We start from the raw sequence: 14,000 nt of genomic DNA, 5'->3' as shown, positions 1-14,000 counted from the left end.
GGCTTCTCTAGATTACATTGCTTTCCCTCTGTGCTCTGCATTGTATGTTGGTCAGGGAGTACCCATTGCATAGTGTGCATCACCACTCAGGATGGCTTTCGCCTCAAAATGGCACTTGATGATCTATACAGATATACCTGGCATACAGAAATCACCCTATGTGTCACAGGGACAGCTGGGAACCGCTTGTCTTAGGTTACCTAGGTTGCCTTACCCACTCTTTGCTTTGAATGAAGGGCAGTTGTTCAGGGCACGTAACCCTTTGCACATGCCATGCCAGGGAGCAGACAGGGTCAGAGTTGCATCAGGCCAGAGCTTTATGTTTGCACAACATGACATCAGCAGGCTGCATCAGCTGGGGCTTGCATCACCGTAAATTAGTTAGCCTCACAAGGTGTCACGCAGAATGTCAGGGATCTCCTGGTTGGTGAATCACGTGCTTCACTGGTATATAGCAGCAGGTCCCTTCCCCGAGGGCTAGGGAAGCAGGAGGACTATTTAACACTTACGTCACAGAAAACACTTCATATGGCATGAAGTGCTTCAGGACGTGGGACATCACGCTCTGGTCCTAACAAGAAGCGTTTTGAGTGCCACGTCTGTGTGTGTGACTCTGCTTCACACCTTCCCTCTCAGGTCCTGGGTGTTCGTCCCCTATTTCTAGTTCACTCTGCATAGTGTGTCTACATCCCACTGAAAAGAGGCAGGCTTTCAGGGTTGAGAAGCATTCCTGAATCTTTAGACCAAGTTTAACAAACATTTGACCTTAGATTATAGGAGAAATAGGCATGTTTGATAACTCCCAAAAAAATTATCTAACTCGGTGGAGGGTTTGCCTGCTTCTCCCCAGTCATTGCCCTGTTGGTCTTCTGTTGTCTTTAAAATGGTTGACTTCAGTAATCCAAAAAAGGATTACCCATATCTGAAGGAGTCACAGTCTGTTCTCTCAGCAAGAGTGCGGAAACTCACTGTATCCTGAGTTTCTGAGAATCTTGCAGTGGATGATCCTAAATGTCCTGGTTTTGCATTGCGGAGGTTAAACGGGCGCAGATTTGCTGAGAGCAGCTCTCCACGGGAGAGAAGCAAACAAAGCTAAAAAAAAAAAAAGCCAGGGAGGGGACAGCAGGACTTTCCTCCTCCCCACTACTCTGAACAATGCTGCTGCAAACCCTCTGTCCATCCCTCAGCAGGGACACTGCCGTACCCCTGGCCACCCCCAATTTGTCTCCTCCAAGAAGAAGGTTGGTTAGCATAGGTAGGCAGAAACACAGCTGCCCTCCTGTCATCAAATAACCTCAGTTTATTTTTACCAGCACAAGAGACCTTTTATTTTGGAGATTTGTAGCAGTGCCAGGAATAATATGACTTGAACAAACAAACAAAAAATACAAACCCTTTGCATCTACAGCCGGGCCTGCTGGGACAGGCTCCCCTGTTAGAAGAGGGGGAGAGGCTGAGCCCAGCCCCTGGCTAACAGAGCCGTGCCAGCACAACCTTTAAAGCTGAGCAGACTTAAAAGCACAGGTCTAGACAAGATTTCTTTCTTTTTTTTTTTTTTTTTTTTTGAGCAAGGAGGGCTGAGGCTGTTCAAAAAAAGCAACTCACAGCGGTGAAAGTTTTATGCTCCAGAGGCGGCAACCAGAGCCGCCGTCAGGAGGAACACATCCCACCACCACGCTTGCGTGGCAGTTGTAGGCGGCGGCAGGCCACAATGCTGCCAGTGCCAGCAAAGAGGGGGGGGGGGGAACAAACCAAAAAACGAAACACATTTGGCTTTATCTCTTTGGAGCACAAATAGCGAAAGCCCCGTGCTTTTCAAACTGCCCTCCACTGTGGGGTGTGATGGAACTGTCCCCTCGACCCTCAGTGGGTGGCCCTGTTGCCCTGCCTTCAGGCAGAGCCTCTCGGAGGTCCCATATCGGGGGGAGTTTAGGAGGAAATAAGGCCCAGGAAAGGTGCCCGAAGGGTCCCGGTCCCCGGGCACCCAGCTGCTGGGGCAGGGGGCGTGGCTTATGGTGGGAGGGGCGTGGCCGTGGCGGCGGCTCCGCCCCTGGCAGTGAGGATGGGGCGCGACGCGGTGGCGGTGGCAGAGCGGGGATGAGCGCCGGCTGAGGCGGCGGCGGCGGCCGCGGAGTGAGGGCGGCCGGGAGGGAGGGGGCGCTGCGGCCGGCGGCCATGGTGGCTCACGACGAGCTCGGGGGGCTGCTGCCCATCAAAAGGACTATCCGGGTTATCGACGCGCAGAACCAGTCCTTCAGGGAGCAGGAGGTGAGGAGGAGAGGGGAAGAAGGGTTGGTTTTTATTCCCAGTGGTGGGTTAGGGAGCCCCCTCACCTTCCCGCTCTCCGCGCTTGAGGGGAGGCGGCGAGCTGTGTACGCTGCCCGCTGGAGGGTGGCTCTGGAGTGAGGTGCAGGCAGCGATCTAAAAATAACATTTATTCTTTTTAAAAAAAACAAAGCCAAGTTCATAGCCCCCGGAGGGTTGGGACCAGGGAGCCGAAACAGAGCTCGGCGCTTCGCCTGGCCGCGCTCCTCCTGGGGGGATTTTCACTAAAGAGCAGCCTGTGGCTCCGTGCGCGCTTTTGGAGATTTCCCTAGTGAGGGTGCTTGTTCGCTGCGTGAACGAAAAAAAAAATATATCGTGGGGGTTGGTTGGGGTTTTTTTTATTATTGTTGTTTCTATCATGTCTTGTTATGTAGATGAGAGTAATTGCATTCCTGGTGAATGCTCGCATGCCTCCTGCTGCGACAGAAGGCAAAAGTTCAGCAGCCAGGTAGGGACTGGCTGCCCTGGGCAGGGTTTTATGGCGGAGATTAGCGGTGAGATGAGGCGGAAAAGAAATAAAGGCGGCTCCAGACAGCTCTGGGGCTTGAGGGCTGCGGGCTGAGTCGCCAGCCTCTTAAAATCCTGGCTTTAAAAAATTCAAACTTGGGCAATCTCGTTGTGCAAAAGGGAAACCAGATGTTGGGAGAGAAATAACGTAAACCAGATTTCTTAAAGGAGAGTAAATCGCTTCTAATTCTTAAAATGTGAATTTTCTGTAGGGTATAACCAGTACACTAGGCATCTGAATTTAAACTTTGGGTCTGGGGTTGAGTAATGACTCATAAGGCACCACTCCTATCAAAGCCGGGTACTGAGTTGCTATCAAGAGCCACTGAAGTTATCAGCAGAGCGTGAGGCCAGATTTCTCTCCTGGTCTCGAACAGCTTGTTGAATTTGAGAAAGGCAGGGGTTGTAATCTCCATACCAAAGTGTCAAGCTAGAGGCTGAATGTTCGGTTTGAGTGCAGACAACTCTTTTCATAACAGAGCTTGAGATTCAGAGAGCTCCTTGCACGTGAATCTTAAGATAGTCATGTGGTGCTGAGTTCTGCAGGAGTTATTCAAGCTGGTGACTAAAGTCCCTTTTTGCATATTTGGCTTAATAGGAAAAGTCTTGCTTTGCGTGTTTGTTAGATTTGTCACCCTGTTTGTATTCACCGGTCTGGGACTGGCACGTAGGACATTGCACTTTAGTAAGTGATCCTTGTAAAAACCACTAATTATTACCTAGCATAGGGGGAAAGGTTGTAGGCATGCGTGCTGCTAGAGGAAAATGTTTGTTGTTCAAAAGTAGAGCCTGGTATGGTGGTTTTTTGAGCAGCGAGGTGCAATCTTTTCACAATGTGAACCTGCATCTAGAAGCACTTGAAGAAATTCCACTAGTGTGAAGTCTTGCCTGCCAGCAGAGGCACTGAGGCACAAATTTAGCTTTTGTGTGTATGATTATGATATATTTATGTACACTTTTAATAAAGAGTCCCCTGGAAAAAAAAATTCTGAATGGAAGCAGAAGTGCTGTTGAACTCACTGGGCTTTTAATTATCTGTTAGTGCTGGAATGCTTAACACCACTACCTTGTTACAAAAACTTTGCAGGCTTCATTCTAATCTGGGCTTCTGTAAGTAATACAGTGTGGAGACAGGCTAATCGTTGTTTGCGAGTAGAGAACTAAAAAAAAAAAATACCGAGCCAAAGTTATTCATAGTATGAACTGTACTGAGTCTCAGCTTACATCAAGGCCAAGTTTGACTGTAAATGGAGCATATGACCCCAAGCTGAAATTCAGGTCTCGGAGAAGGTGACGTTTCTAAGCAGAGGGATTTTTTTTTTCCCCCTCCCTGCCTTGGATGGAACGATATGTCTGGAAAGAAAAGAAGAAACAGATGCTTTTTTTCAGCAGTCAAGCCATTCATGTCTGAGTAGCACTCACAGGACAGAAAGTGGGATTTTTTTTCTCTTTGAGAGGGGAAATGGCCTTTTGCTAAGCTGAATTTATAGTGTACAGAAGTTTTTCTGTTGGCCGAACACCCCAGGGGAGTACATCGCACATACAGAAAGTGGTCTGGTCATGCCGATCTCTGTGAAATTCCTCCCTCCTCAGAGCAGAGAAGGGTTCCTCGGGAGCCATGCTCTCCCTTGTTTAAAGAGAGCAATACTTTCACTTAAAGCCTGTCTTTGCATGGTTCAGGATGTATTGACTCACAAGTGGTGATTTACTATCCAAGGAGCCCTTTGTTTCGCCTGTCCCAAATGGAGAGAGGCAGGAATGCCTTCTGCCAGACCTTGTGCATATGCATGTGTCACTTCAGCCTAGCACAGATGTGCTGGGAAGGCGTTCACACATGTCCCCCATCACAGATAGTGTGTCATTGTATCTCATATCTGGAAAGGCTGCAGAACTGACCCTTTAACAGTGAGCTGCAGAAGACTGTACAAGCATCCTAAAGTACTGAGGTTTCTTGCTATTAATTTTCAGTGTCATGGTTTTCTTTTCCTTCCTATTTATATCACTGGCCTTGACAGAGCTGTGTGTGGCTTATGTCTGTATATTTTCTGCTTGTGTTCCTTCAGTTTCTTAAGCTTCTCTTGGCTTGTGTCCCCCTATTGTAGCACACAGATACATGGTTTTCTAGAAGTAAATTACCTATCCTTTTTCTCCACTCAGAAACATCTGCAATTAATTAAAGTTTCCTTGTCTTTTGAGCCCAGCCTAACTTTCCTGCCTTCTGCATAGTCCTTTTCTTGACTGACCCCGTCTCGAGTATGGTGGCTCATGGTTGGCAAAGGAAAGCTAAGTGACTGCAGTGTTCCCCATGCTGTACCTAAACTCAGCTGGGGGTTGGGGTCCCAGGGTTGAGGACGTTCTCTTACACCTTTTCCCCATTTCTATAGTACACTCATAGTTCTGACATTACCCAAACATTTCAAGCACAGCATTGAACATGCTTTGTACTGTCCCAAGAGGTCTTTCTGTCCTGCATCACATTTCTTTTTGTGTTTCACCCCTGAAACTTTGAAGGCTTAATTCAGTGTGAGCTAACTTCTGTTGCTTAACACTGCGTGTAGGCAGACAGACGGGCCACTCCTAGGGTCATGTTGCTGTAATCAGATCTTACATACGTAGCTTTTATGCTTCCTCAGTCTCATGACTGGAATCCAGCCAGCTCTGTGTGTTCCTATTACCCTTTTTTTCTTTTCAGTATTTGGCACTTCTCTTGCTACACAGAAGCAAAGGGTTTGGGCATCTTATCTTGCAATCTCAGACTAGAAATCAAGACAACAGAGAGCTTGTCGTAAGCAGTCTTCTCATTCTTTTGCCTTTTGAAATGTAAGAGGAGAGACTCAACTGCCTAATAAAGCTTAGTAAAATTTCTGCTGAGATGAACTCAAAAAAGAGGCTGTTTCCATCAGCTCATCAGAACTTCATGCTAAGAAACTTCCTTATGATCATGAGTCATGTCCAACTGTCTGCCAGATGTTTAAGAGCACCAGGGCACCTCATCTAGCCGTTCTCCTAGCCTTAAGCTCCAAGTCCATCTCTTGGCTTCCTATTGTGCACACCTTTCCCATACAGTCTTTACAACACAAAATTTTTGGTGAAAAATGTGTAGGGTTGCTAGCATAATTTTAAAAACTGATCTGAGCTTAAGCAGTAGGAGGTTTCCATGGGGCGTTTCCTCTTTCTTGGCAGCGTTTTGGTCAGGACAGAATTGAAAACGCTCTGGGCTCCCAGCAGGGATTAGTGGTGTAGAAAAGCAGAAGCTCTATCTTTCAAATCTCAACAGTGTGTAATAAAAATTATGATGACTTGCAGGGAGTGGGGAAGAGCAGAAGGGGGAGAAAGCTTTGTAAACTGAAGGTTTTAAACCTTATCCGCTTCGTGTGTGCATGTCCCTCGCAGGAATGTTCAGCATGTGGTCATTTGCTATTTGTTAGAATAGCTGCTGAGGCTGTCCTACGCTCCAACTGCTGCTTTTCTCTCCAAAATAAAATGGAAAAACACATTCTTTCTACGAAGGAAAACATGATAAAATGGAGAAACAGATCACAGCTCCATCTTTAGATGACAGTCACTTGCCTTGCAGAGGGTAATGCTTCAGTCTATTTATGTTCAAACCATAACGGTCCCTGTGTAAGCCCTATTTTGAATTCTGACTGATGGGTATGTTATCTTGCCTCTTTTACACTGGGCAAAGTCTCTGCAGTTTAATTGCAGCCTTAAAGTTCAGACAAATATTTACAGCCCCTGGTTTCCTTTTAAGATGAATGGCTACTTCAAAACACACTTTTTGCTGCGTTTCCCACTCCTTAAGTGAGTTCATGCTTTTTAAACCTGCCTGGGCAGCCTGAGAAATGAAGTAGGAGTCACAGCCAGTACAATTTGTTCTCTGCTTTATTTACAGGAGCCAAGCAATAAGCGGGTTCGGCCTTTAGCACGGGTCACGTCCCTGGCGAGCTTGATCTCTCCTGTAAGAAATGGTGCAGTTCGGCGCTTTGGGCAGACAATACAGGTAAAAAGCAGAGCCTTCTACTCCTAGAAGTCTAGAGGTATATGGAAGGTACTGGCTCTATGGGGGGAAAACAGGCACTGGGATTTCAAGGCATCTATTGTAAATCTACTATATGATTCATGCAAGGAGAGAAAGCTTGCTTGGGACTTGGGTATGAAGAAGAGTTCGAGATTCAGAGGTGGCTTGCTAGATAAGCAAGTTATTGAGGGATTAAAGCAGTGAAAAAATAAACTGATTCAGATAGGGAGAATTAGCTGATAAACTGTTCTAGTGCTTGAGATATGCATATTGGAGCACGTGCTTAGATGTGAACTGACCCTGCTGTTCAGCAATCTTTCAATAATGTTAGAGAAGTGTTGTCTAAGGAGCACTATACTATAACCCCATGTATGCAGATAAGAGCGCTTCTCTGTCTAGGTTTCAGTACCATTGCAGATTGTGAGAGCAAAGTTCAAGGGACTCCTGAATAGCCACATTATAGGTAGGATTATGATCCTGGGTTATTTACTTCCTCATACCTTGGAAATAGACCCAAGCTTTACCTCCCCATCTTCCTCCCAGGCGCTGCTGCTGGATCACTGCAGGGAGAGGTGCATGGAAAAGCTTGCCAATCTCTGTGCTCTCAGGGCTTTCTCAGCAGCTTGATTAAAGTGTTCCTTTATCTGAGGAAAAGTGTCTGGGTGTGTTTTCCTGCCCTGTACAACAGAGGAGGATGAAGGATTGGGAGGGGTATGGATAATACTTCTGTACTTCTGAAATGTTGGCTCTACATTATTTTATTGTGTTTTTTTAATCCCTATAGTCATTTGCCCTTCGCAGTGACAGCAAGTCTCCTGCCTGTGCCCAGAAGTCATGTAGCAGATCTGCTGCTCCTACTCCTCCTAAAAGAAGAAACAGTGTACTTTGGTCTGAGATGTTAGATGTCAACATGAAAGAGTCCCTGAGCACCAAAGAAATTAAGCGCCAGGAGGTAGGCTGTCCGTTAAACAGCAGGACCGGGAAAGGCAGCCAGGGCCTTGACTTTTTGTGTTTCCTTGGTGGGGAAAGGAGTAATGAGCATTTGTGGGTGACTGTATCTTCCTGTGCACCTTCATTTCTAAATCACTAGATTTATTTCTGCATTAGGCATGGGAAAAGGTAGGCTTCTCTCTCTTGAGTCACTAGGGAGTTTGTCTCCCCAGTTTGACCCTTCAGAGATGCCAGACTCTTTTCATGGGGGCTCTCAGCATTTCTGAAATTCGAGACTCGGCCACTCTGGTTACTTTGCAGCAGACCCAAAGTCAGGTTCCTTGTAAAGCCAGCCTTCTTTTTCTTAAAGCTCTTGACAATTGGTTGAAAGCCAAATAGCAAGGCCTTGGCTTGCCTTTTTTTCTGTAGTTCTTAGACAAATCTTCTAGTGACAACACAGAAGCTGACTAAAGACGCCTGGGATGTGACCTCTGTGGTTTTCTGGGTTTTGTGTTTTTTCGTACTTGCCTGTGTAAAAGCAGTGATTTAAAAGGCGCTAATATTTAATTTGGCTTGTGCATGAGCATCAGAGCTTTCACACAGTTGTAAGTAATGTTGCTTTCTCAGAGCTGGGAAAGCCGGCAGATTTACTTGAGGTTCTCATGCCCAGGTGGCGTACAGTGATTCAGATGGCAAAATTGCCTATCCAGGCTGCAGAGTCAGGGTGTATATTATGGGAGCTGAAAGGCTTTTTCAGAGGAAGGCTGGGATTAAAAATTACTCTCGATGCTTTATCCCCTCCCTCACAGGCAATATACGAAATGTCCAGGGGAGAGCAAGACCTAATTGAAGACCTGAAGCTTGCCAGAAAGGTGAGTGGGTTTCTTTTCCTGCAGTCGGTAATCGTATTACAGGTAACAGTGATGTTCACTTGCACCTGCAAATGTTCTGTATCGGTTTTATCAGGCCTAGAATCCACTTTTTGAAAGCTGGCATGGAAAGTTGATGTGAACGGTCCTACAGTACTGGTTTGGTTGCAACAAACACAGCCAAAAAAGGATTGTACTTTGCAGTCCTGCAGAGCTGGTTGAGAAATCCCTCTCTCAGATGAGAACAGTTCAGACAAGAAAGTCCATTTCATTTGAAGGCCTCGATACCTTCATACAGAGCTCAATCTTATAGTGATCAAAACTGGTGTTACTGTTTCTGTTGGCTTCACTTCAGATCTGTCCTGCACATGATATGTCCCCTCATATTTAAATTGTCAGCTTCTAGGCTTGGGAGATTTGAGTATTTTTTAATACTGACATTCTTCGACAGGCCTATCATGATCCCATGCTGAAACTTTCTATCATGTCTGAGGAGGAACTCACTCACATATTTGGGGACTTGGATTCTTATATTCCTTTGCATGAAGGTAAGAGCAACTAGATCATTTCCACATAACATGCTGACTAAGAGTTAAAATCTATGCTTTCTCAAGTTAGAACAGCTTACTGGGGCATTGTTGCAATTTCTATTTTTGTATTTTGATTCCAGACTTGTTGGCAAGTTTAGGAGAAGCAACAAAACCAGATGGAACAGTGGAGCAGATTGGACCCATTCTTGTGAAGTGGGTGAGTACATAACTTGGAGACAGCAGGCTAAAAATGAGCTTAAAGAACATTTAAACCTAGAAGCCAAAAAGCTGTGGGCTATCATGGCCTTGAGCAAAAGATTGAAACGGAAATCCTGGCTATGCTGAAAACAATGGGACTCTGTCAGCCGTAATGGGGCACGATTTCACCCTGGAGGCATACACTAATGTGACTGCAATTATTTGCTGATTTATGTTTGAAATGTCTATATCTTCTGGACTGTTTGTCGCTAATGTGATTTCAATAGTGTTATTGCTGTTAATCTCAAACACCTGAACTTCAAAGGCATTGCATGCAGGGTGCCCGTGTTCTCACAAAGGGCTAGCTACATATACAAGGTAGTTTGTTAGCTTTCTTGTATTGGGCAAAGTATCATAGTAAGGGAAATAGAACTCCCCAAGTTTGACATGAAAATGTGATCTGCTTTTCCTACATGGAATTTGACTCCTGAATATCGTTCTGTTCTGCAGTTACCACGACTCCATGCCTACAAAGGTTACTGTAGCAATCAGCTGGCAGCCAAAGCACTTTTAGATCAAAAGAAGCAGGACCGGAGAGTGCAGGACTTCCTTCAGCGCTGCCTTGAGTCTCCTTTCAGCCGCAAGCTAGACCTTTGGAGCTTCCTGGACATTCCTCGAAGTCGGCTGGTCAAATACCCGCTGCTCCTGAAAGAGATCCTGAGGCACACTCCCAAAGACCATCCCGATACCCAGATTCTGGAAGAAGCCGTAAGTAATAGTGATTTCATGATCATTGTTCTGACATAAACACATCACTCTGGAGCTCCAGAAAGCTTGCTTAAACCCTCAGCAATTCCATGGGGTGGTGTTCTTGGCAGACACAAAACTGTGACTCTTAACCCTTTGTGAAAGCAAGAGATCAGTCCACATGGATTCCATCACCTGGAGTTCTTAAATAGCACTTAAAGGGAAGATACATAAGCGAGGTCACTAAACATTTGTAAATGTTTTGGCTTATAGATATCTATAATACAAGGAGTCCTCTCTGACATCAACCTGAAGAAGGGGGAGTCAGAGTGCCAGTATTACATTGACAAGCTGGAGTACCTGGATGAGAAGCAGAAGGACCCAAGGATTGAAGGCAGCAAAGCTTTACTGTGCCATGGGGAGCTGAAGAATAAAAACGGACATGTAAGTCCCTCATATTCATGGTAACTAATTCTCAAGTTTGAAAACTGCCATCAGAGGTAGTTCAAACTGTTTGTCTGTTATAGCGGGACCAGGAGCCCTTCCATCCTTTGGGTTGGTTTAGACAATGAGCTGAATTCAAAAAGCAGAAGAGAAAGCACCTGATGGCAGTCTGCATTTCAGGGTGTAAGGAAAAGTTTCCTGCTGACAGCTTTACAATGGGCCTTCAAAAGCTGGAAAATAATTAGTGCAAAATTACTATAGAAAGTGTGCTCTGTGCCCAAGCACTCAATCAAAAGGGATTTCCTGCTGGCTGTTTACTTCCAGGTGCTCTGACATTGCCCATTATGAGCACTGGCACACAGTTCTTGCAAACAAAAGTGTTCCTGCAAAAGCCTGTTTGGCTTTGACATGAACTGCCAGAAATTTATCTCCCACTGCAGCAGTGCTGAAAGACCCTGCTGCACTCGAGGGTTTGCTGCCTTTTGTTCCGGCTTGTAGGAGTAACCTCATTTTAAACATCAAATCTTTTTCTGTTTTCTTTCTTTTTTTTTCTTGGTTGGTGGGTATTTTTGTTTAATTTGGCCATTACGCTTCTGTACACGTGAAGCATTTTGTATTGTCAGAAAGGATACTGCTTCTAATCATCCTATTCTTGGCATCTGCAAATAGTAATTAACTTTTTCAGGGTCATTAGAATAATAAACCTGTTGACATAAGTCTGGTCTGTGCCACCACTGCCAGAGCCCTGTGTTACTGTAACAGGAAACTGTCAGAAAGTTAATGTGGGTGAAACTTCAGATGACATGGCCTTGAATCCCAAAGGATCTGTGACCACTTTGAGTACAATGATTTGCTCATATTCAAATGTGGTTTGATTTTCAGAAACTCTACGTCTTCCTCTTCCAAGACATCCTGGTTTTGACCCGGCCAGTCACTCGCAATGAGCGTCAGGCCTACCAAGTGTACAGGCAGCCGATCCCCGTCCAGGAGCTGCTCCTTGAAGACCTGCAGGATGGCGATGTGAAAATGGGAGGATCCTTCCGAGGAGCTTTTGGCAACTCCGATAAAGGTATGGAGCAAACCAGTTCATCTGCCTGGGAATCTGTTGGTGAGGAGAGATTACACCTGGGCATAGATCTCCATGGTCTGAGGTTCCTTTAGGACAGCAGACACGTGAGATGTGTTAATGTCTACCTTTAGACTGTCACTGCTGGTCTTTGCAGTTTTAGATTTGGTGGCCGTGAACTTGGACATGGTGCTTTGCACTCGTGCCCAGATTAGAAAACATTATTTCAACGTGTCTGGACTGGGTTGTGGAGTTTGGGGTTGGGGATTTTTGGTGGAGTTTTGAATACCTTGGACTCACAACCTGAAGCAGAGCAGGGCAGTCCAGATCACTTGTCTAGCAATGGAACTTCTTAAATATTGAGCTAGGAACTGATCTGCTTTTTCCTATGTTTATCTTCAGCTAAAAATATCTTCAGAGTTCGTTTCCAAGATCCCTCCCCAGGCCAGTCCCACACACTGCAGGCCAATGATGTCTTCCATAAGCAGCAATGGGTTAATTGCATCCGAACCGCCATTGCTCCCTTCCAGCGGACCGCTGCTGCAGCAGCAGAGCTGAAGGAGCTGCCAGAGCTGAGTGAAGAGTCGGAGGAGAATAATCCCTCTGCACCTAACATCAGAGCCCAGAAGAGGCAGTCTGGCATAACTGAGATGGAGCTAGACGACAGCACATCCGAGTGTAGCTCAGTTCTGGACTCAGAGGAAGCCAAGGGTGTGGAAACACACAGAATGCCGTCTGGGCACAGCAAAACGAGGGAGAAGCAGCTAAGCAGCAAGCAGAAAGAAACACTAGTGTAAAGAAGAGCCCAGCAACATCCTGGTGGAAGACTGTTTATTTATAAATAATGTGTACATTTTTCTTGTAATGTGAGCATGATTGGATTCACTCTACTGAACAGATTTTGTTGTTGTTGTAATGGCAGCTACTGGTATACAGTTAACACTGTTGAACTGGAGTCTGTTTTTGCAAACACAGCCACTTTGAACCTGGTTTTAATGCTGTGAGTGATTCAGAAGCCCTCATGCTTTTGCCTGCTCATGGCAGATTTGAAGAGCAAACTTTGGTTTCTGAAAGATTTCCATGTGGGGTGTTTGAGGCTGGAAAACAGTAAACCTAAAGCAGAAGTCTGGGCCATCACTGTGAGCCTGGCAGCACCACCCTTCACAGTGGGTTCAGATTGACACTGCGAGAGTCCTTTTAAAGCAGACTTGAAACCTGAATTCATTATTTTTTCTTGTCTTGTACAGCACATGTTTTGCAGCGTATGGTTGTCATAATCTGTGTGATTTGCGTTAAAAAAAGGAGGGAAAAAAAACCAGACCCCAGGTTCAACAGGTTTTCAATTAACCTACTGGAATCTTTCATCTTAGTGTGTCCTTTGTACATTCCTCACTTTCACTTTTGTAACCTGCCAGGTATTTAATTTTTTTATTAGTTGTTCTGTTTCAAGTTTGTTTGGAGTTTGTTGGGTTTTCTTTTGTTTTCTTTGGTTTTCTTTTTTTTTTTTACTTTTGTATTTGTTTTCGTCGTTGTTGTTGTTGTTCAGACTTGGCATTTCCATTGAAGTACTTGATGCTTCTTACTCCGAGGTGTGCATGTATGTACTGTTTCTCACATCGCTCAACAGTTCTGCAGAGCCCAGGCAAGCCATAGTGTCTTGAGCCGGTGGCTGATGGAGACACTCGATGTACCCCGTTACGATGAGTGACATAAATGGCTTGTGTGCTCTCCGGATTGCTGAAAAAGAACTGCATTGCTAACGCATGTTGTAAAGGGTTTGGGGAGGGAAGAGGAGCAGCAGCTAGAGGGGTATAGCAGGGAGAGAAAGTAGATTTTTCTTGTTAACTGTTGCCTTTTCGAAATGAAATGCCTTCCTCAGGGAGGCAGGACTGGGGGCAACCAAGGGGTTATTGCATGTGGTAGAAAGGTAGAGAAAAGAAAGCGTTTGAAGCTGATGAGATGTAAAGACAAGAGATAGTGGTTGTATATACTCGTAATGGCAACACTGCCACGTTCTAGCGGTCCAAAGATTTGTGTGAAAGATGCCAGCTTGGTAACTGCGCCTGCAAAGTGTTGTAGGAAACAAAGCGGTGACAGCATTGAGCATATCCAACAGGTTGTTCCTGTCATGCGACTGGTGAGGACAGGGCGAGGACAGCAATCCCACAGTACCCGTCCTTGAGCATTACCTGAACTCTGTGTTGAGGAGCTGTAACTCAGGTAGAGAGGGTTACCATCTGTCACACGTTTGGCCAGTAATGCTGGAAATCGGAAGAGGGTGTACATAGACACGAACATGTGGTTCTCTGTAAATGTATTGTACAGTTTTGAGTGTCAAGTACAATTAAATTCCTGACATTGTC

General features: G+C 45.5%; 1 protein-coding gene across 5 annotated transcripts in view; it reads left to right on the top strand.

Moving 5' to 3' along the window:
• Nucleotides 1–14,000, top strand: part of NET1 (neuroepithelial cell transforming 1) — a 54,006-nt gene extending 40,006 nt beyond the window's left edge. Inside the window, exons 1-10 of one of the 5 annotated variants that reach the window (XM_005235334.4) lie at nucleotides 2,082–2,268; nucleotides 6,728–6,835; nucleotides 7,638–7,805; nucleotides 8,593–8,655; nucleotides 9,104–9,200; nucleotides 9,323–9,399; nucleotides 9,891–10,148; nucleotides 10,401–10,571; nucleotides 11,454–11,640; nucleotides 12,040–14,000. In XM_005235334.4, coding sequence (XP_005235391.1) covers nucleotides 2,176–2,268; nucleotides 6,728–6,835; nucleotides 7,638–7,805; nucleotides 8,593–8,655; nucleotides 9,104–9,200; nucleotides 9,323–9,399; nucleotides 9,891–10,148; nucleotides 10,401–10,571; nucleotides 11,454–11,640; nucleotides 12,040–12,434 — 1,617 coding nt within the window. In that variant the 5' untranslated portion in view covers nucleotides 2,082–2,175 and the 3' untranslated portion in view covers nucleotides 12,435–14,000. Of the gene's footprint in view, nucleotides 1–2,081; nucleotides 2,269–3,498; nucleotides 3,518–6,727; nucleotides 6,836–7,637; nucleotides 7,806–8,592; nucleotides 8,656–9,103; nucleotides 9,201–9,322; nucleotides 9,400–9,890; nucleotides 10,149–10,400; nucleotides 10,572–11,453; nucleotides 11,641–12,039 lie in introns of those variants that run through there. The other 4 variants (XM_013297566.3, XM_055808433.1, XM_027783698.2 and 1 more) reach the window with 4 other exon arrangements.

This window comes from Falco peregrinus, chromosome 6 (assembly GCF_023634155.1).
Source record: "Falco peregrinus isolate bFalPer1 chromosome 6, bFalPer1.pri, whole genome shotgun sequence".
In the NCBI taxonomy this organism is placed as follows: Eukaryota; Metazoa; Chordata; class Aves; order Falconiformes; family Falconidae; genus Falco; species Falco peregrinus.
The sequence above is the reverse complement of the archived record's forward strand: the minus strand, read 5'-3'. Positions and strand labels throughout refer to the sequence as shown.